General features: G+C 47.6%; 2 protein-coding genes across 2 annotated transcripts in view; both read left to right on the forward strand.

Annotated features, from left to right (window-relative positions):
* Dnajc8 (DnaJ heat shock protein family (Hsp40) member C8) overlaps positions 1-3,929 on the forward strand; it is an 18,460-nt gene extending 14,531 nt beyond the window's left edge. Inside the window, exons 7-9 of the mRNA XM_028759739.1 lie at positions 644-735; positions 1,823-1,898; positions 3,506-3,929. Of these exons, the coding sequence (XP_028615572.1) occupies positions 644-735; positions 1,823-1,898; positions 3,506-3,628 (291 nt within the window). The 3' untranslated portion in view covers positions 3,629-3,929. The remainder of the gene's footprint in view (positions 1-643; positions 736-1,822; positions 1,899-3,505) is intronic.
* An 8,217-nt stretch (positions 3,930-12,146) lies between these two features.
* The window catches only part of Ptafr (platelet activating factor receptor), a 20,880-nt gene continuing 13,844 nt past the window's right edge, over positions 12,147-19,182 (forward strand). The window contains exon 1 of the mRNA XM_028759767.1: positions 12,147-12,206. The gene's annotated coding sequence lies outside the window, so the exon portion shown is untranslated. The remainder of the gene's footprint in view (positions 12,207-19,182) is intronic.

Raw genomic sequence — 19,182 nt, forward strand, 5'->3', positions numbered from 1 at the left:
TGTGTGTGTGTGCCCCATCCATTTCCATGTGTGTGTGTGTGTGCCCCATCCATTTCCATGTATGTGTGTGCCCCATCCATTTACATGTGTGTGTGTGTGCCCCATCCATTTCCGTGTGTGTGTGTGCCCCATCCAATTCCATGTGTGTGTGTGCCCCATCCATTTCCATGTGTGTGTGCCCCATCCATTTACATGTGTGTGTGTGTGCCCCATCCAATTCCATGTGTGTGTGTGCCCCATCCATTTCCATGTGTGTGTGCCCCATCCATTTACATGTGTGTGTGTGCCCCATCCATTTCCATTTACATGCAGGACTCAGCTTTGTTCCGTTTACTAAGTCAAAGTTACGAAGTGTTATAAAAAGGAAGAGTAGAAGTTAGTCTTGGAATTCTGGAGAAGAGCAACCTTTAAAATCCCAAGTGGTGGCGTAAGTGCACATGTGTCCTTACAGGACATCTGCAGGCTGGAGAGGAAAGGTCTAGGCAGGCGTCTTTTCTCTCTGAGGAAACTATTGGTGATTGCTTCTCCCTGCAGACAGTTCATTGCCCAGTTGTAATCTGTAGGGCTCTAAATATAATTGTTTGATGCCAGTGTTGATGTGAAGTGTTTACTTTTATTGTCTTTGTCCTTAATTTTCTTACAGTTCAAACAGGCTGTCTACAAACAGACCATGAAGCTGTTTGCTGAGCTGGAGATTAAAAGGAAAGAGAGAGAAGCCAAAGAAATGCATGAGAGGTGCACATCTCCGTCTTCATCCTAGTCCCATTTAAATGCTCAGATGAGCTCACTCGGGTCTCTGCGGATTTTCTGATGAATCTGGTAGCAGGGCATTTACAAGAATAAACTGGAGAGGCAGAGATACAGCCCAGTGGTCAGCTCTTGCCTAGCATGCATGAGACCAGACTGTCTGAGCTAGTCAGACATTGTAGACTTTTGGAAAATACTGACTACACATGTCCATAGGGAGTTTATTTCTATCGAGGAGTGCAGTGTGTTTTTTTCCTCTTTGGAATGCAATAGAGATTTTGAGGCTCTTGAGGCCATGTAGCTGCAGCTGTGGTGAATAGGTGGGATTGTAATGGAATAACCTTAATATGTTACCTGGCTCAAGTGTGACTTCCTTTGATTGTCAGAAGTGTGGAGGTTGCCAGGTATGGTGGAACACGCCTGTGATCCCAGCACTTGGGAGGTAAAGGAAAAAAAATAAAAAGGTAGATCAAGACTATTTTTGGCTAAATAGCAAGTCTGAGGCCAGCTTAAATTACTTAAGACACTGTTTCAGAAAAAAACAAAAACACAAAAACCAAAACAAAAGGAAGCCAGGCCTGGTGGTATATGCCTTTACTCCTGGCAGAGGCAGGCAGATTTTATGAGTTTGAGGCTACCCTGGTCCAGGGCAGCCATGACTATTACACAGAGATACAAACAAACAGCCGGGCGGTGGTGGTGCACACCTGTAATCCCAGCACTTGGGAGGCAGAGGCAGGTGGATTTCTGAGTTCGAGGCCAGCCTGGTCTACAGAGTGAGTTCCAGGACAGCCAGGGCTACACAGAGAAACCCTGTCTCGGAAAACCAAACCAAAAAAAAAAAAAAGAAAAAGCAAAAGGAAACACTGGGTCAGTTTTGCTTCTGCACTTTCTGTTGTTGACTGGAGTAATTAGATTTTGCTAGTTGACTTTGTGTGAAATGTCATTTTAGGTTGGGTTTTGTCATCTGCATGTTTTAGGATGAGGCCTCCCCTGGCTGGGGCTCTGTGCTCCTGTGCAGCTGTGCCTCAGCTCCTGTGAGCACTGAGTAAAGACTGCTCTGCTTTCCTCCCAGGAAGCGACAGAGAGAAGAGGAGATTGAAGCCCAGGAAAAAGCCAAGCGAGAGAGAGAATGGCAGAAAAACTTTGAGGTGAGTGTCTGAGGCGAGGGGCTGAGGTGGGTCATTCTGGGGGCTCCAGAACTGCCTGGGGCAGACAGGAAAGTGGGGTGTATGGGTGAGAACGGGCCCTGGAGAAGCAGTTGGGGCTGCTTCTCCTTCGTAGCTTTCCCTGACACAGGCACTGGCAGATGCAGCCACCAAATGGGCCCAACGCAAGTGACATCAGGGTAACACGAAGCACCCCACTTAGCTTTGAGGACAATTTGTGAAAACAGGCAGGAGGTGAGGGTTGAGCTGAGTTTCCTATAGGCCAGTCAGGCTCAAACATTGAATTCCTGATCCTCCTTCTTTAACCTCCCAAATACTGGGATGAAGGGCTACATAGTTAGACTACATAAAAAAACCACTGGAAGTAGGTTCTTGTGACCCAATTATCCATTTTGCAGAGAGACTTCTGACATTTTGTTTTTTGTTTTTAAGACAGTCTCATAGCCCAAGTCTATGTAGCTTAGACTGTCCTTGAACCCATGATGATCCTCTTCCCTCAGCCACTCCAGTGCTGGGACTATAGGTACAAGCCACCACACTAGCTCACCTTGTAGCTTTTGAACTGGATTCATTGCTCTTCAAGTGTCCGGCTGAGTCGTGGATTTTATTTGGTCCTTTATAGGAGTTAGAATTTAGGGTAGAGCTTGGCTAACTGTAATTTTTGGCTCTGTTTCTGTCCGGCTTTATGGAAACGGAAAGTGAGTAGCCCATCTGATAATGAGGTAGAGATCTTTATGGCCAGAGAGTAGCTGGTTTGGGGACATCCCATCGGAGATGTCAGAAGGGCAGCAGGAACAAAGTGAAGAAAGAATGGCCGTGCTCCCAGCTGGCTCTGTAGTTCAAGACTAATCAACCCCGCATCACTGTACAGTCCTGTCCAATGCACACTGTAGGCAGCTTTTCGTAAAGGTTAGAAGAAACAAGCTAGGCACCAGGCATGATGGGGCACACATTTTGTCCCAGCAGTCGGGAGGCGGGGGAGGCAAATCTCAGGGAGTTCAAGGCCAGCTTGGTCTATTTAGTATGCTCCAGGCCAGTTACGGATACATAGTGAAATGCTGTCTTAAAAACACTGAACAAAGCCGGGCAGTGGTGGCGCACGCCTTTAATCCCAGCACTTGGGAGGCAGAGGTAGGCGGATCTCTGAGTTCCAGAGTTCGAGGCCAGCCTGGTCTACAGAGTGAGTTCCAGGACAGCCAGGGCTACACAGAGAAACCCTGTATCAAAAAAAAAAAAAACAAAACAAAACACAACATTGAACAAAAGAAGTAGTAAGCTAGCTCTGGGAATGTAGCTCAGCACGGGGAACAACGTACGGAATGGCTGCCCAGAGATCCACAGCAAACGGCCTTGTGATGTCTTCACCCAGCTCATCCTCTTCAAGCTGCTTTGAGAGGGTGCTGGGAAACTTCACTGGGTCCTTAGAGGAGGGAGAAGACTTGGCTCAGCTCTCTCTGCTCTTGGACTGTTCCAGAGGGCTCATCAGGGTTGGGCTATGGGAGGATGTAGGTGGCAGGACAGGCTCAGCCCCTTTGCTCATTAATGAACTTACCTTGACCTTTAATGACTATTAATGACCTTTCTTTCAGGAAAGTCGGGATGGTCGAGTGGACAGTTGGCGAAATTTCCAGGCAAATACAAAGGGGAAGAAGGAGAAGAAGAATCGGACCTTCCTGCGGCCGCCGAAAGTCAAGATGGAGCAGCGGGAGTGAGCAGCAGGACCACGGCCGGGCCTCCCTGGCCAGAGCCTCCCCACTGCCTCCTCCTGCTTTAAGGACTCATTCTTTCTCCACCCCAACATAGAGTAGCAATTGCTTTTTAGTCTATTTTGTTTTCGATACAATTTAATATCAATGAGAGTAATTCTTTGTACATTGAGAGGAGGGGCTTGGTCTAACCTTCCCCCATCCTTACCCACAGAACCACCAGGATTGGAAGAAGCTACTGACTCGTGCCGCCTTCTTTTCCCACAGCCTGTAACTTAATGTTTTATATTTGAATTGTGGTGGCTCAAGGGTCATGTACAGTTTGAGGAAATCTTCCAGTTAACTGTCTTGCTTACAGTGATGTTGCCCTGACTCCAGATCAGCTCAGGCCACCTTGGGAAGCCATCCTTGAGGCCCTTGCTCCAATAGGAGAGGCACTGTGGACTCACAGGGTAGTCACTTGTTGCCCTAACGCCCTGTGGTGTTTGGCACAAGGCTCCCAGCCACTTAAACCTGTTCACTTTCCAAAGAGTTCGCCATCTTCCAGCCAGTCCCATTGTGTCCTCGCTTGTCTGCATTCATTAGTGGTAATATTCTTTTACGTATAATAAATTTTTATACCCAAGCCTTTGATGCTCTCTTCCTTGGGTGTGTCTCCAAGGGCAGGCAAAGCCATTCTCTTCCAGGGCCCAGCTCTGAAAAGCTGGACACACGTAACTCCCTCCCTGTATGCCTCACAGCTGAGGTGCAAAGGCTAAGGAAGACACATGGACCCGCTACTCTGAAGGCCCTTGCTTCTGTCCTTGCCAGCCAGCGAGTGCCTCCTGGAGAGTGTGGTGTTCTGTGGGAGTTACACAGCTTCAGTTGCATGATAAAATACAGTGCTTGTTCCCCTATGTCTGGTATTCACAGCCTCCGGAACACCAGGGAATGGCTGCCCTTTTGCTGTTCCAGGAGGGTATGTCTTCTCAGTTGCAGGAAGCTTGTGTTGACACCACACCTTACAACTGCTAAGTGAATGGTCCAGGAAGCGGTTTCCCCAGATGAACTTGTCCCGCAAATGGGCCCAAGGACATCCTGTAGTGAGCAGAAGGCAGCAATGGACAACAGGCAGAGTAAGCCTTGCTCCTGTGGACTGGGCACCTCCAGATCACAAAGAGATTTGTCAATGAGAGGAGGAATCTGGAGCAGTTAACAGTGACTGGCATAGCTGAGGAGGACATGAGGGGAAGATGTTTAGGTCAGGAGAAGTCACCCCAGATGGCTGGCGGTAAGGTCATATCCAGAAATACTCTGCCTGGAGCATGGGGATGGAGCTAGAATCGGGAGTTCCTTGTCACCTTCAGCGGTTTGGGTTTCAGTGAGAACATCATATTTTCTAGAAGGAATAGTCCATTTCCTTCTTGCCACATTTTGGCCATGGACTGGCCTGGAAGAACAGCAGTGACCCTCACCCAGTGTATGACCTTGCTTAGAACAGCTTTCTCTGTGGTGATCCAGCTAGAGAGAGGGTCTTGGACATTGACTGAACTGAAGTCTCACAGCCAAGTCTGACTTCTACCTAGGGCAGTACCTCTGCAGCCCCTTGTTCCCCAGAGTGGGAAAGGGGGCTCCCGGCAGCAGAAGACTCCTTCACTGGAGGACTGCTAAAAGACTAGCTACTCCACTCCTCCTGTGGTTGCGTGAGTCAAAGTCACCACCCCATACCTTCCATGGCGCAGCCAACAGCTAATGAGTCCTCACTGGGTCTAGGTAAAGAGGGAGCCAGTGAGGTAGGGTGAGGATCTTGGTATTTGAGTCAGTAATGATGTGAAGCCTTAACTTCCTCTTGTGAAGTAGCCATTGTGCCTTTAAAGGCAACTTGAAACTGTTGTAGGCAACTAGTCACTGCTTTGGTAGTCTAGTCAACATTCTGGTGAGGAGGTGGGAGGAGAGGGACAGTGTAGAAGCTGGAACTCCAGCCAAGTCCTAAGTCCTTGTCGGAGCTGTGGTCTTTGGCTTCCATTAGACAAAGCTCCTCAGAGGTTGTCTGCCTCCCTCTGAGTGGAGGCAGCTTCAGAAGGCAGCATTATTGCCCAATAGACTAGGTGTCCCCAAAGACAAAGGTTATCAATCTTCCTTGTTTGGAGTGCCTTTGGCCATCTGTGATCCTCAGTGTGTCTCGAGACAGGTGGCTTCTGAAATCAGCTTTGAGTCTTTTCAGTCAGTCTTACTGGATTTGGGACTGTCTGGTTGAAGTTTGGGCTCCTAGGGAAAATGCTGGAATCTTCCTTCTCCCCCTCAGACAAGGAGCCTGATTCTTTCATTTCCTGCTTCCCCACACCCAGCCCTTCCTCCCAGAGGGGCTTCAGATGTTCAGGTGTTGGCTGAACTGGGTAGAGTCCTGGTTGGGTGTGAGTATTTTGGGAAACCTTGGGGTTGGGGCTCTGCCCAAGGAGTTAGCTTCCTGGCCTCAGGTGCCACACTGTTCAACAGAGGCTTCAGGCAAGCTTCCCCTAATTGTTCACTCTACTGTCAGCACTGATGGGAGGGCAGAACGAAGTGAATCACACACTTGGGTCTGGGCCTAATTCCTGCTTACTCCTCCCTCACTCCTCCCTGCTTCCTGAGCTCCGAGGAATCAAGGAAACATGCTCTCAAAGAAACAAGCTCTCAGCGGTCCGTCCTGGGCAGCTCAGTCACCTCTTGGACCAGCGTCTTCACTACTGCTCAGGTAAGAAGTGGATCACCCGAGTGGGATTCAGGTGTAGCTGTTTGTCTAGCTGACCTGAAGAACCACTCGGGCTTTGCATGGGTCTTTAGAGCTAAGCTTTGTATAACTTAAACACACACACACATGCACACACCTCAGTCCTCAGATCTTTACACAGGAACAAACACAACTTTCACACACATCACACAAAACAGCATGTGTGGGGGCCCAAGCCTGTAGTCAAGGGAGGCAGGAGGGTCAGGAGATCAATGTGACCTTCAACTGGATAGCAATTAGGAGCTCCTGAGCTCTGTGAGGGCCTATTTAAAAAAAAACAAAAACAACCCTCTAAAACAAAACTGGGATTCGAGAGAAGGATGGCTCAGTGGTTGGGAGCAAATACTGGTTTTGAAGAGGACCTGAGGAGGGTGGGGTGAGTACCTGAGTTCAGTTTCCAACACCCATGTCATGTGCTTTCAGCTCCAGTTCTGGGAGATCTGATGCCCTTTCTGGCCTTTGAGGGTTTGTGCACTCAAGTGCACAGACACACATACACACAGAGCACATACATACCTAAAGACATAAAATTAAAAAAAACAAAGCAAAACAAAATCTTGGACTGGAGAGATGGCTCAGCCCTGAAGAACCTGTGCTGTTCTTGCAGAGGACCTGAGTTCAGTCTTAATCTAGTGGCTCACAACCATTTGTAACTCCAACTTCAGGGGATCGGACACAGCTGTACCTGAACACAGAACATATACACGAAACATATGATTTAAAATAAGTGAATTTTTAAAAAAATCTTTTAAAAAAACCCACATAATATCCATGCTACAGATCCACATACACAGAGCAGACTCTTGTCTTCCACAGATAGAACCTATGACCACTTCCTGCACATAACACTATACAACACACAGACTGTCACCAACTGATACGAAATCTCTGTGGATGATTTGATGGATGATACACACATCTTTAAACATATAGTGAGTATCCCTTAGCTACATAAAAGAGCCTCTAGTTACTGCAAATGAGCCCACTGCACAAGGTCACACAAATATCTACACACACACACACACACAGAGAGAGAGAGAGAGAGAGAGAGAGAGAGAGAGAGAGAGAGAGAGAGAGAGAGAGAGAGAGAAACACCTGCACATGCCACAGTTCCCTTTGCTTAGTAGGTCCTCACTTGGGTACCACCTCAGCTCAAGCCTGGGTTGGGTCTGCTTCTGAGTTAACTACTCGGTTTCTTTGGCCTCTGTCTACCCTATGTTAATTCTTTCTCATCTGGATGCCGTAACTTTGGACTAAGATTTGATACACTGGGGAGATGCCTGTCATACCTCTCGGTCTGTGTATGTTCATTCTTCAGAAAGTTGTTGGCTATTCTCGGATCTTTGTTTTTTTCATTTGGGATTTAAGCAGTCAGCTCGTAAAGTTCCTTGGAAAATTCTCCTGGGATATGAACATGTGTGTTCGCCTGCGTGCATGTCATAATACACACGTGTGTGCTCACATGCAAACCCATGCACATACATACGGAAGCCAAAAAAAGGATGCTAAGTATCTTTATCTACTACTTTTCAGCTTATTTTATTTTATTTCAAGACTGGGCTTCTCTGCAGATCCCTGACTGTTCTGAAACTCTCTCTGTAGATCAGGCTGGCCATGAACTCAAGAAATTCACCTGTCTCTTGGGAGTAGAGGCCTGCACCACCATGCCAGGCCCTAGCAAAGGTTTTGGGACAGTTAATGAAAGACTGAGCTCCCCTTGGTATATCTGCATCCTGATTCCAGCTCCCAATTTTTTTCTTCCTTAAGTTGCTTCCTCTCTCCCCCATTCATTGGTTCAATATCTGTTAGCCTTTGCTATGTGCCCCCAAGAGATTTAGAAAATGTTGTTTATTTAGTGTATGTGTGTGGGTACATGATGTCATGGCATGTATGTCAGGGACAATGTGGAATCAGTTCTCTCCTTCCACTCTGTATGTCCTAGGGATTGAACTCAGGTCATTAGTCTTGGCAGCAAGCACCTCTACCTGCTGAGCCATCTTGCTGGCTCCATCCCAAGAGATTTCTTTTTAAAACCAATGTAGACTTATAAACTATTAGAAATATAGAAAATATAGTCCACAGGCTAGAGAGACAGCCCAGTGGTTAAGAGCACTTGCTGAGTTTTCAGAGGACCTCAGGTTGGTTTTTCAACACCCACAGTGAGCAACTCACAATGGCCAATGTTCCAGTTCCAAGAGTTCGAACACTGTCTTCTGGCCTCGGCGGGTACCCACACGCATGTCGTATACAAACAGACAAACAGACACATAAATAAATTTTTTTTTTAAAGATTTATTTATTTTACTTATGAGTACACTGTAGCTGTCTTCAGACACACCAGGAGAGGGCATCAAATCTCATTACGGATGGTTGTGAGCCACCATGTGGTTGCTGGGATTTGAACTCAGGACCTCTGGAAGAGCAGTCAGTGCTCTTAACCACTGAGCCATCTCTCCAGCCCCAAATAAAATATTTTTAGAAAAAGAAAGAAAATACAGTCCAGAGTGTCTCATTTGAGTGCCATTAATATTCAGAGGCATTCATTTGCTGTCCCCAAATGACAGCTGTTGATAGCTGTATGTACAGCCTCTATCTGTAAGATGCCACCAGCTGCCCCTGCTCCTCTGGTTGTGCCTACTAAGCACGTATGCAGATTCTGACAGATGTCCAAGGGAGGGTAGAAAGCCACTGCCTGAGAATCACAGGTGTGGGTCCATGCCTCCTTACAATATGTGACATTCCCATAGATACCCACAGTCTTAAATGTTTGGAGAAAATATTTTATTATTTTATACATTGCTTTTATATTTATTTTTATTTTGTGAATGTTTTGTATGCATGTATGTACCTGCCTGTTATCCATAGAGTCCAGAAGAGGGTGGTGGCTCCCCAGAAACTGAAATTGGAGTTGGGAACTGAACCTAGGTCCTCTGCAAGGGCTCACTCTTAACTGCTGAGTCATCTCTCCAGCCATACACATACACACACACACACACACACACACACACACACACACACCAAGGAGTCATATTGTAGCCCAGGGTGTCTGGAAACTTGATATTAGCCAACTCTGGTCTCAAAGTCACAGTAATCCTCCTGCCTTAGCTTCCCAAATGCTGGGATTACAGATGTGAGCCAGCATATCTGGTTTTCAAATTTTGATTTGTTTTAGAGACAGAGTCTATGTGGTCCTGGATATCCTGGAGCTCGCTATGTGCATAGGGTATATAAGACACTGTCTGGTGAGCCAGACATGGTGGTACACACCTTTAATCCCAGCACTCAGGAAGAGGCAAAGACAGATCTCTGAGTTTGAGGCCAGCCTGGTCTACATAGCAAGCTCCACCTGCCTCTGTCTCCTAAATGCTGCAATATTTATTTATTTATTTATTTATTTTCGAGACAGGGTTTCTCTGTGTAGCCCTGGCTGTCCTGGAACTCACTCTGTAGACCAGGCTGGCCTCGAACTCAGAAATCTGCCTGCCTCTGCCTCCCAAGTGCTGGGATTAAAGGTGTGCGCCACCACCGCCCGGCATTTTTTTTTTTTTTAAGATTTTATTTATTTCATGTATGTGAATACACTGCCACTTTCTTCAGACACACCAAAGGAGGGCATCAGATCTCATTACAGTGTGAGAGTACATGTGTGTGAGTATATATGATGCTAAGTGTGTGTGATGTGCAGGGTTACATGCAAACACTTTGTTGTTGTTGTTGTTAAGACAGGGTCTCTCTGTGTAGCCCTGGCTGTTCTGGAACTCACTCTGTAGACCAGGCTGGCCTTAGAGATCCAACTGCCTCTATCTCCTGCGTGCTGGGATTAAAGGCATGGATTCCCATGCCCGATATGTATTTCTCTCTCTCTCTCTCTCTCTCTCTCTCTCTCTCTCTCTCTCTCTCTCTCTCTCTCTCTTTCTCTCTCTCTCTGCATTTCTGTGTTCCACAGTGCAAGTATGGAGGTCAGAGTAGACCCTCACTACTTCTTCCCCCATGCATGTCCTAGGGATTGAAATCAGGTCATCAGGCTAGGTAGCAAGTACTTTTACCCTCTGAGCCATAGAGCCAAAATACAGTCACTTTAGTTTTTGAGACAGCATCTCTCACTGAACCTGAAGTTTGTGATTTGGCTAGACTGGCTGCCCAGCAAGCCCTAGAGATCTTCCACTCTCTGCTTCTCAATTGCTAGGATTATAGGCATGTCCTATCATCTCTGACTCGCCCCCACCCCGCCTGATTGAACTCAGGTAAGTCATAAACGCACTTACCAAATGAGCTCCCTATCTCCCTCCTCTTCTTCTTCTTCTTCCTCCTCCTCTTCCTCCTCCTCTTTTTTCCTTCTTTTCTTCTTTCCTCCTCCTCCTCCTCCTCCTCCTCCTCCTCCTCCTCCTCCTCCTCCTCCTCCTCCTCCTCCTCCTCCTCCTCCTTCTTCTTCTTCAGCATTTCATGTAGCCCAGGCTTGCTTTGAACTCAGTGTGCAGTCCAGGCTAGCTTTGAACTCAGTGTGTAGCCAAGAATGACTTTGAACTCCTTCCTGATCTCTACCTTCTAAGGCCCGAGATTACACATGTGAGCCACATACCCAGCTGTTTTAGTTCTTTGGGATGGAAACACATGTTAATGATGCTTTGGCCTGTAAGGAGCCATTTTAGTGTTGATAAGGAACATTGGTGGGGTCTGACCAGCAGCAAGGGGCTAGCCTACCTACTCAGGAACTGAAGCTGGACACTGAGTGGAGAGTCAGAAGCCTTGCCCTCTTGGCTCTGGTTTGCTGTGTCTTACCATAAGACAGACTCCTCTTTCCTGGGCTTGTGTAGGTGGGGGTGTTGGGTCAGTTGATACCTGAGGGGCTGGTATCCATAGGCAGTGTCTATCATGGGACCTGGCTGAACTCATGAGTGCTAAGCAGAAGGGAACCAAAGCGAGGGGGCTCAGGCTCACCCCTCATTTGTGTACATGGTAGTCCTCACCTGACTTGTGCTCACACACAAAACTCACTTCCCTTCGACCCCAGCTGCCCATTCCTCTTCACCCTCTCTTTCTCCTGGGCACTCACTTGCAGCTGGGCTGTAGCTGGAGAAATATCCTCCTTCCTCCAGCCCTGTAGCTCTGGGCTCCCATGGGTTTCTTAGGCTCAATTCTTGGTCACCAGGGATTCCCTGCCCAGTCTTAATGACCACAGCTATACTTCCAGCTCTCTCTCTCCTCATCCTTTTCCTCATCTAGTGGCTTCTCCCACTCTCCTTCTCTTCCCTACAGAGGTGTATGCACTAGTATATTCATTCATGTATGCTCTCGGGCACAGGCTGCTCTCGGGCGCAGGCTGCTGTCTGTCTGTTGTTCGTCCTTTTCCTTGTCCCTCTCTGAGTCTTCTCTCTGTATCCTCTCATTCCTCTCATGCGCTCCTGTTTACATCAGTCACTCTCCCTCCCTCTACCCACCCTCGTCTTCTCCCCTCCTTTCCAACTCCTTTTCCCTCTCCTTCTGCTAACCGCTAGCTGCTTGTTTTGGTTCTCTCTGTGTCTCTGTGTCTCTGTCTCTGTGTGCCCCCCCCCCCCGGTCCTTCCCACACACCCTGGCCCACACACCCTGGCTGCCCACACCTACTCTGTCCCTTGCTCGCTCTGCAGGAAACCTCTGCAGTACTCAAGTCTGGCTGGCTCAGTTAGTGTGGAGGTTCCTGTGGCATCCGTTGGAGGGGCCCCGGGTCACTGCGTTTCCTCCCAGGGGTGACTTGGCAGTGATATGCTCTGTTTCCTCACTTCTGCAATTGCCAGGCTACAACAGAGAGGCTTGGACCTAGAGAGACACGCAGAGCCTACGGCTGAGCTCCTATAGGTAAGAAGGGTCCCAGTCCTGGCTGGGAAGGGAGAATCCTACACAGATATCCTCGGGGGGGGGGGGGGCAAAGTCATGCCCCCAGGTCATACTAAGGTTGATGGGTGGCTGGATTTTTAAGGAACCACTCTGGCATCTTTCTCAGGACAAGCTTCATGTTCAAAAGGACCTTTCTTTTGCTGTGCGACAGGCCAAACTCAGTACCATGTTTGTACACATGCTTGGCCACTAGCCCTTTTTTTACTTTTTATTTGCTTATTGTGTGTATATGTGTGTGTCGCCGTACACATGTGTGGGTCAGAGGGCAGCTTGTGGGAGTCTGTTCTCTCTTTCTCTCATGTGGGTCCTGGGGACTGATTTCAGTTCTCTGGCTTAGCAGCAGATGCCTCTACCCACTGAGCTATCTCACCAACACTGACTTTTATTTTACATCAAGGTCTTACAAATTGCCGAGGCTGGCTTTGAACTTACTGTGTAGCACAGACAAGCCTTGGATTATTTTAGGAGTGTGGGTACTTTGTGAGTATGAACGCTCACTGTGTGCATGCCTGGTGCCTTGGAATTCAGAAGAGGGGGTCAGATGCCTGGAACTGGAGTTCGAGATGACTGTGAGCCACCGTGTGAGTGCTGGGAACAGAACCTGGGTGCTCCCCAAGAGCAGCCAGTGCTCTTAATTCCTGCACCATCTTGTCATCCCCTAAGTCTCAGTTCTTAATCCTCTCTCAGCCTTCTGAGTGGTAGGCATTTCTGGCCTGTCATCAGGTGCTTGGACCCTCCAGGGAACCCCTCTTTTCTGAGAGTGAGCTGCAGCTATCACAGCCTTAACCCCTGGGAGGCCATAGTGAGGATGGGAGGCAGCTGCTTAGAGTTTTGTGAGCAGAACTCCATTTGCTTTACTCGCTGTGTGACTTTAGCAAAGTTATACACCCTCTCTGTGTATAACCCATGTCATCTCCCCAGCAGGCTTTCCCCAGAAGGTGAGCTAAAGTATCTGGGATGGAGCTGGGTACCTAGGACCTCACCCTCTTCTGCATTTCCCTAGAGGATGGTGATGATAACTGGGTGGCTGGTACAAAGGACTAGGTCCACAAACGGTTGCCATGGTAAATCTCAGGTATTGGGGACAGAGGCCAGTACTGGCTCTCTCTCCCTGGCAGGAAGTCTTGGAGGCGAGGCTGACAAATCAGAGCTGCTGGCCGAGGATTTGTGGGATACTGAGGGATGAAGGGCCCACAGCACTCTCATTTGCTACTGACAGAACACCAGGCTGTGCGTCCAATGATCAGTGACCAAGAGTATGCTGGGGTGGGGCGTGGTGACCGCCAGAGAAGAGGGAATCCCTTCCTCTGCGTAGCCAGCCAGAGAGAGAAGATGACTGGCCTTCTGTGCCTTCGGTTTTGCTTATAATCTGCAGCCTTGGGCAATTGAGTAGTCTTGCTTTTCTCCTTTGTGGTTTAAAATTCTGGCCCTGTGGGTTTCTAGAAAGATGAACTAAGAAGGTAGAGGATGTGCTTTGCTGAGCATAAAACAGTCTGAACAGGCGTGCCGCCGTCAACGCTGACTGACACCATAGATTTTACTGCAGGCGTCCTAGAGAGGAGCAATTGTTTGTTTGGTTTGTTTGTCGTTTCTTCTAGTTAGCAGGGTCTGGCATAAAACGTGCACAGGAGTGTGCATGGAGTTGGGAATGGTGGGCACGCCTGTGATCCCAGCACTCAGGAGGCAGAGGCAGTAAGATTAGGAGCTCGAGGTTAGCCTTAGCTACATAGCAGGTTGAAGGCCAACCTGGACTACATGAGACCTCCAACACCTCCCAGATATGTACTAAGTAGATGAAAAGATAGTATCATCAAAACTGTACTTGTTTGGGGTGGACAGTGAGCCACAGGCCACCTCTGTCCTCACCCTATCACCTTGGGTCATTCCATCCAGTCAGTGAAGGTTTGGGCAAGGGATTCATCGTCCCTGGCAGTGCTGACCAAATGTGCCCCATGGGCAAGTTTTCCTCCTGATTGTTGAGATGCGATGAGCCTCTGGCATGGCATCTGTTTAATCTTTTTTTTTAAAAAGTATCTATCACCCGGGCAGTGGTGGTGCACGCCTTTAATCCCAGCACTTGGGAGGCAGAGGCAGGCGGATTTCTGAGTTCGAGGCCAGCCTGGTCTACAGAGTGAGTTCCAGGACAGCCAGGACTACACAGAGAAACCCTGTCTCAAAAAACCAAAGAAAAAAAAATTAAAGTATCTATTTATCTATGTATCTATGTATGTATTTATGTATCTATCTATCTAAGTATTTATCTATGTATCTGTGTGTGTATCTATATGTGTATCTATCTAAGTATCTAAGTATCTATGTATCTATGTATCTACCATCTATCTATATATCTATGTATTTTAGTGTGTGTATGTATGTATCTATATACATATATTTATGTATCTATATATCATGTATGTATGTATGTATGTATGTATGTATCTCTCTCTCTCTCTCTTTCTCTCTCACAGTTTCCTTTCCCTCTACTCCTCCCACTCCCTCCCCATCTGTTGGTCCTTTTATGGGAATCAGAGACGTCCCCTCTCTTGGCCTGCAGACAAGTCTTACTGAAGGCCATTGACCCCCTCCTTTTCCATACAGGACCCCTCAGTGGGTGGAGGTTTGGGCTCAGGATGGGATGAGAGCTGAGCTAGAGTCTAGGAGCACAGCTGGATGGGCTCCAGGGAGTCTACACTGAGAGTGGAATCAGTTTCCTAGACCAGAGGCTAGCCCCCAGCACAGCTGCTCTGAGCAGCCACTTAGAATGGAGATGAGGGTGGGAGACACTTCCATGTGTATTTGTGTGGGGGTGGATATTTAGCTCTAGGGGAGCTGGACCTTCCACAGCTTTGCAGAACACTTGAGCTGGCTGGGCCGGGAAATATACCAGTCACTCGTGCAAAGCCCTTTCCAGTTCGTAAAGCCAATTTCAATTTACCAAATGTGTTACCCTTTTCCAAGCATTTTGTTTTCCACCTCCTGTGATCTCACTTCCCTTTCACAACCCTGTGTTGAGGCTGGGCAGGGAACCCCAGTTTCCAGAGAAAAACCCTGGGGCTCTGAATTAAGGAGAGCTTCTCTCAGGGTGGTGGGTGACACCGCTGAGACCAGAGTCCTGTTCTCCTGACTCCAGTGACTATGCTTTTCCTCCCACCTTCTTGGAGGCTTCTTCCCAAAAATACAGTTGGTGCAGTGCAGGGTGGAGTTGCCACTTAGCAGGAGGAACACTGCGAGGACACTGGGAAGGGAGCCAGCTCCTTTAGCCACTGGTAACTGCTATTGACAGTCTGAACTTTCAAAGTGCTGGCAGCTTCTTGTCCTGCTGATCTGATAGTGCTCACTTGCAAAAAGATTGAAATCCTGATGACCAGGGAGATCAGACAGCTGGCCTGGATGCCATGTTGGCACTCTAGACAACCTCGGAATCTTTGTGATGACAAAAGTCTGTCAGTTGCCATGACAGAGCTGGACCATGCCCAAAACAGAGAAGAGGAAGAGGAGAAAGGACACTAGGGTTCCTGGAAATCTCCTTCCTGGAAGAGTTTGATGACCCCAGATGCACGCCCTCCACAGTATCTCAGCCCTAGTAAAAACCCAGGCCCTAAGCCTGCTGGGAGAGATAGATCTGACCATTGCATAAACTTCCTTTCTGCTCCAAGAACAGTCTGGTAATTTTTGAATGGTATTGTGTGGGGAAAGAGCCTGTAGATTTGGTAACAATACCCTGAAGGAAGATTTTGATCTTATTTATTTATATTTATACTTTTATTTTATTGAGATACTATCTTGTGCAATCCAGGCTGGCCTCCAACTTGCTATGTAGATCAGGCTGGGACTTGAATTCTTGATCCTCCTACCTAAATCCTGGGATTATAGGCTTGTACCAAGACATCTGGCCACAGAAAGGCTATTTATTTATTTATTTATTTATTTATTTTATTTGTTGGTTCAGTTTTTTAGTTTTCTCTGTGTAATCCTCACTGTCCCAGAACTTGCTCTGTAGACCAGGTTGGCCTCGAACTCAGAGATCCACCTGCCTCTGCCTCCCTGAAGGGAGTGCCTAAAGCGTGCGCCACCTCCGCCCACCCTCCTGGAAAGGGTTTACTCCTCATCATTTGGCATATGAAGAAAGGAAATGTGGCCAGACATGATGGGCCACATCTGAAATCCCAATACTTTGGAGGCTGAGGCAGGGGGATTGCTGTGAGTTTGAGACCAGTTTGAGATATAGAGAGAGTCCTTGTCCCAGTGAATACATAAATACATAAATAAAATAAATAGAAAAAAAGGGGGGGGATCAGGGGCTCAATCGAGCCAAGCATCCATCTTGCATGCATGACAACCTGAGTTTGATCTTTATGTAAAAAAGCCAGTCACAGGCCCAAACCTATAATCCTCGTGTTGGGTGATGGAGGTGAGACGGGTGTATTGATGGGGCTCAAGTTAGCCTACCTACTCAGTGAGAGACCCTGTCTCAAAAGACAAAGCAGACTGAACCTGAGGAACACCACTCAGAACAGCTGACTTGTGGTCACACAACACACATACACACACACACACACACACACATACAAACACATATACACACACATACAAACACACACATACACACACATACAGTATACACATAGTACACATTCATACACACAGAGATACACAGACACACACATAAAGACACAAACATACAGACATACATACAACATATACACAGATACACATACAGAATACACACACACACATACACACACGCTGAAGTGATGACTCAGTGGTTAAGAGCACTGACTGTTCTTCCAAAGGTCCTGAGTTCAATTCTCAGCAGCCACATGGTGGCTTGCAACCATCTGTAATGGGATCTGATGCCCTCTTCTGGTGTGTCTGAAGACAGCGACAGTGTACTCACATGCATAAAATAAATAGTAAGTCTTTAAAAAAAAAAAAAAAAAAAAAAAAAAAAAAGAGCCAGGCGGTGGTGGCGCACGTCTTTAATCCTAGCACTTGGGAGGCAGAGGCAGGAGGATTTCTGAGTTCGAGAGTTCGAGGCTAGCCTGGTCTACAGAGTGAGTTCCAGGATAGCCAGCTACACGGAGAAACCCTGTCTCGAAAAACAAAACAAAACAAAACAAAAGAACGCACACACACATACAGACATATATACACACGCACACTCACACAACTTTATGCACACACTTTCATATACACAGTCATACCTGAATCAAGGTAGGGTCCCCAGCAAAAAGGAAAATTGCTAATTCTGTTCCTAGCCCTGCCACTCAGCCCTTAACAAAGGTCTCCATTCTTCAATCAGTAATTCTGTTAACATAATGCTATGACTGCAAGCAGAGCCCAGAGCCCCCCTGGATATTTGATCTCCACATTTGGCCTCAGTTCTTCTCTCATCTGGAGAAACAGCAGTGAGAGCACTGTGAGGGGATTCTCAGAGGGTCCGGCCACCATGGCTGCCCTAGCCAGGACACGATGTGAGGCAATGGGGACCCAGAACGGGAGGAAACTCGTTTATTTATTGAGCACCTACCATAGGCTCAACACTTTCCTCTAAAATTACATTTACGTGTTCATATGCGGGTGGGGTTGCCACGGAAGTGAGCCACGGAAGAAGAGTGGAGGCCGGGGTAAGTATGCCATTTCTCTTCGTCATGTGGGTTCTGCAGAAGGAACTGGGGGCTGATGCCTTTAACAGCTGAGTCACGTCACTGGCCCGAGCAGACAGTTTTCATTTAACCCTTGCAGCAATAGTAGGAAGTGGAATTTTGGGTATTTCAACTTTTCAGGGTGAATGGGAGAAAAAAATGCCATAGGAGGAAGTTTGTTATAATCTGTATCTTGCAGCTAAGGCTAAGAAGAGAAGCGGTTTGCCCAAAGACAGTGTAGCTATGAAGGCTGGATTATGTGATTTCAAATTAAAAATATATAACATGACACGACTGGGAGGTGGTGGCCCATGCCTTGAGACAGGCAGATTTCTGAGTTCGAGGCCAGCCTGGTCAACACAGTGAGTTCCAGGACAGCCAAGGCTAAACAGAGAAACTCTGTCTCGAAAAACGAGACCAACCAACCAGCCAATCAAGCAACCAACCAAACAAAAACACACAACATGGGTTGGAGAGATGGCTCAGTGGTTAAGAGTATGTACTTCACCTTCAGAGGACCTGAGTTCAATTTAGAGTAACCATGTCAGGTGGCTCACAACAACCTGGAAACCCTGGCTCCAGACCAGAGCTTCTGTGGGCACTTGCATTCATGTGTACACAGACTTACACATAATTAAAAGTAAAAAAAAGATAAATCTTGAAAAAAAAAAAAAAGATGAGCCTCCCACCAAACACCTTAAAAAAATACACAGCATACTTTCAAATTAGGCCTCTATTAAATCCTTCTTTTTTCTTCAGTGCTGGGGAGTCTACCTAAGATCCCACACTTGCTAGGTAAATGCTTCACCACCAGGCTTCAGCTCCAGCCCCCTTCCTACGCTTTTCAATGTTAACTGGCTAATTAGAGGCAGAGTCTCATGTATCTCAGGCTGGCTTTGAACTTGCTGAATGGCTGAGGATGACCATAAACTTTTGCTCCTCTCACCTCTTACCTGCTCAGTGCTGGGACTGCAGGGGTGGGCCATCACACCAGAGTTATGTGACGCTAGGTCTTAAAGGTTCTCTGCACATGCCAAGCCAGCCCTCTTCCAACTACACTGCCAGTCACTGGTCTGTATTCTAGTTCTTACATTTACCTGTTTGTGGGAAGGCCTGGGGGAGGAGCTGGCAGAGGAGCGCATGCATGTGCCAAGGTCGAGTGTGGAGGCAGAGAACAACTCTGAATTTCTCCTCCTCTTCCTCCTCTTCCTCCTCCTCTTCCTCCTCCTCTTCCTCCTCCTCTTCCTCCTCCTCCTCCTCCTCCTCCTCCTCCTCCTCCTCCTCCTCCTCCT

Source organism: Grammomys surdaster, unplaced genomic scaffold (genome assembly GCF_004785775.1).
Source record: "Grammomys surdaster isolate TR1022 unplaced genomic scaffold, NIH_TR_1.0 126313, whole genome shotgun sequence".
In the NCBI taxonomy this organism is placed as follows: Eukaryota; Metazoa; Chordata; class Mammalia; order Rodentia; family Muridae; genus Grammomys; species Grammomys surdaster.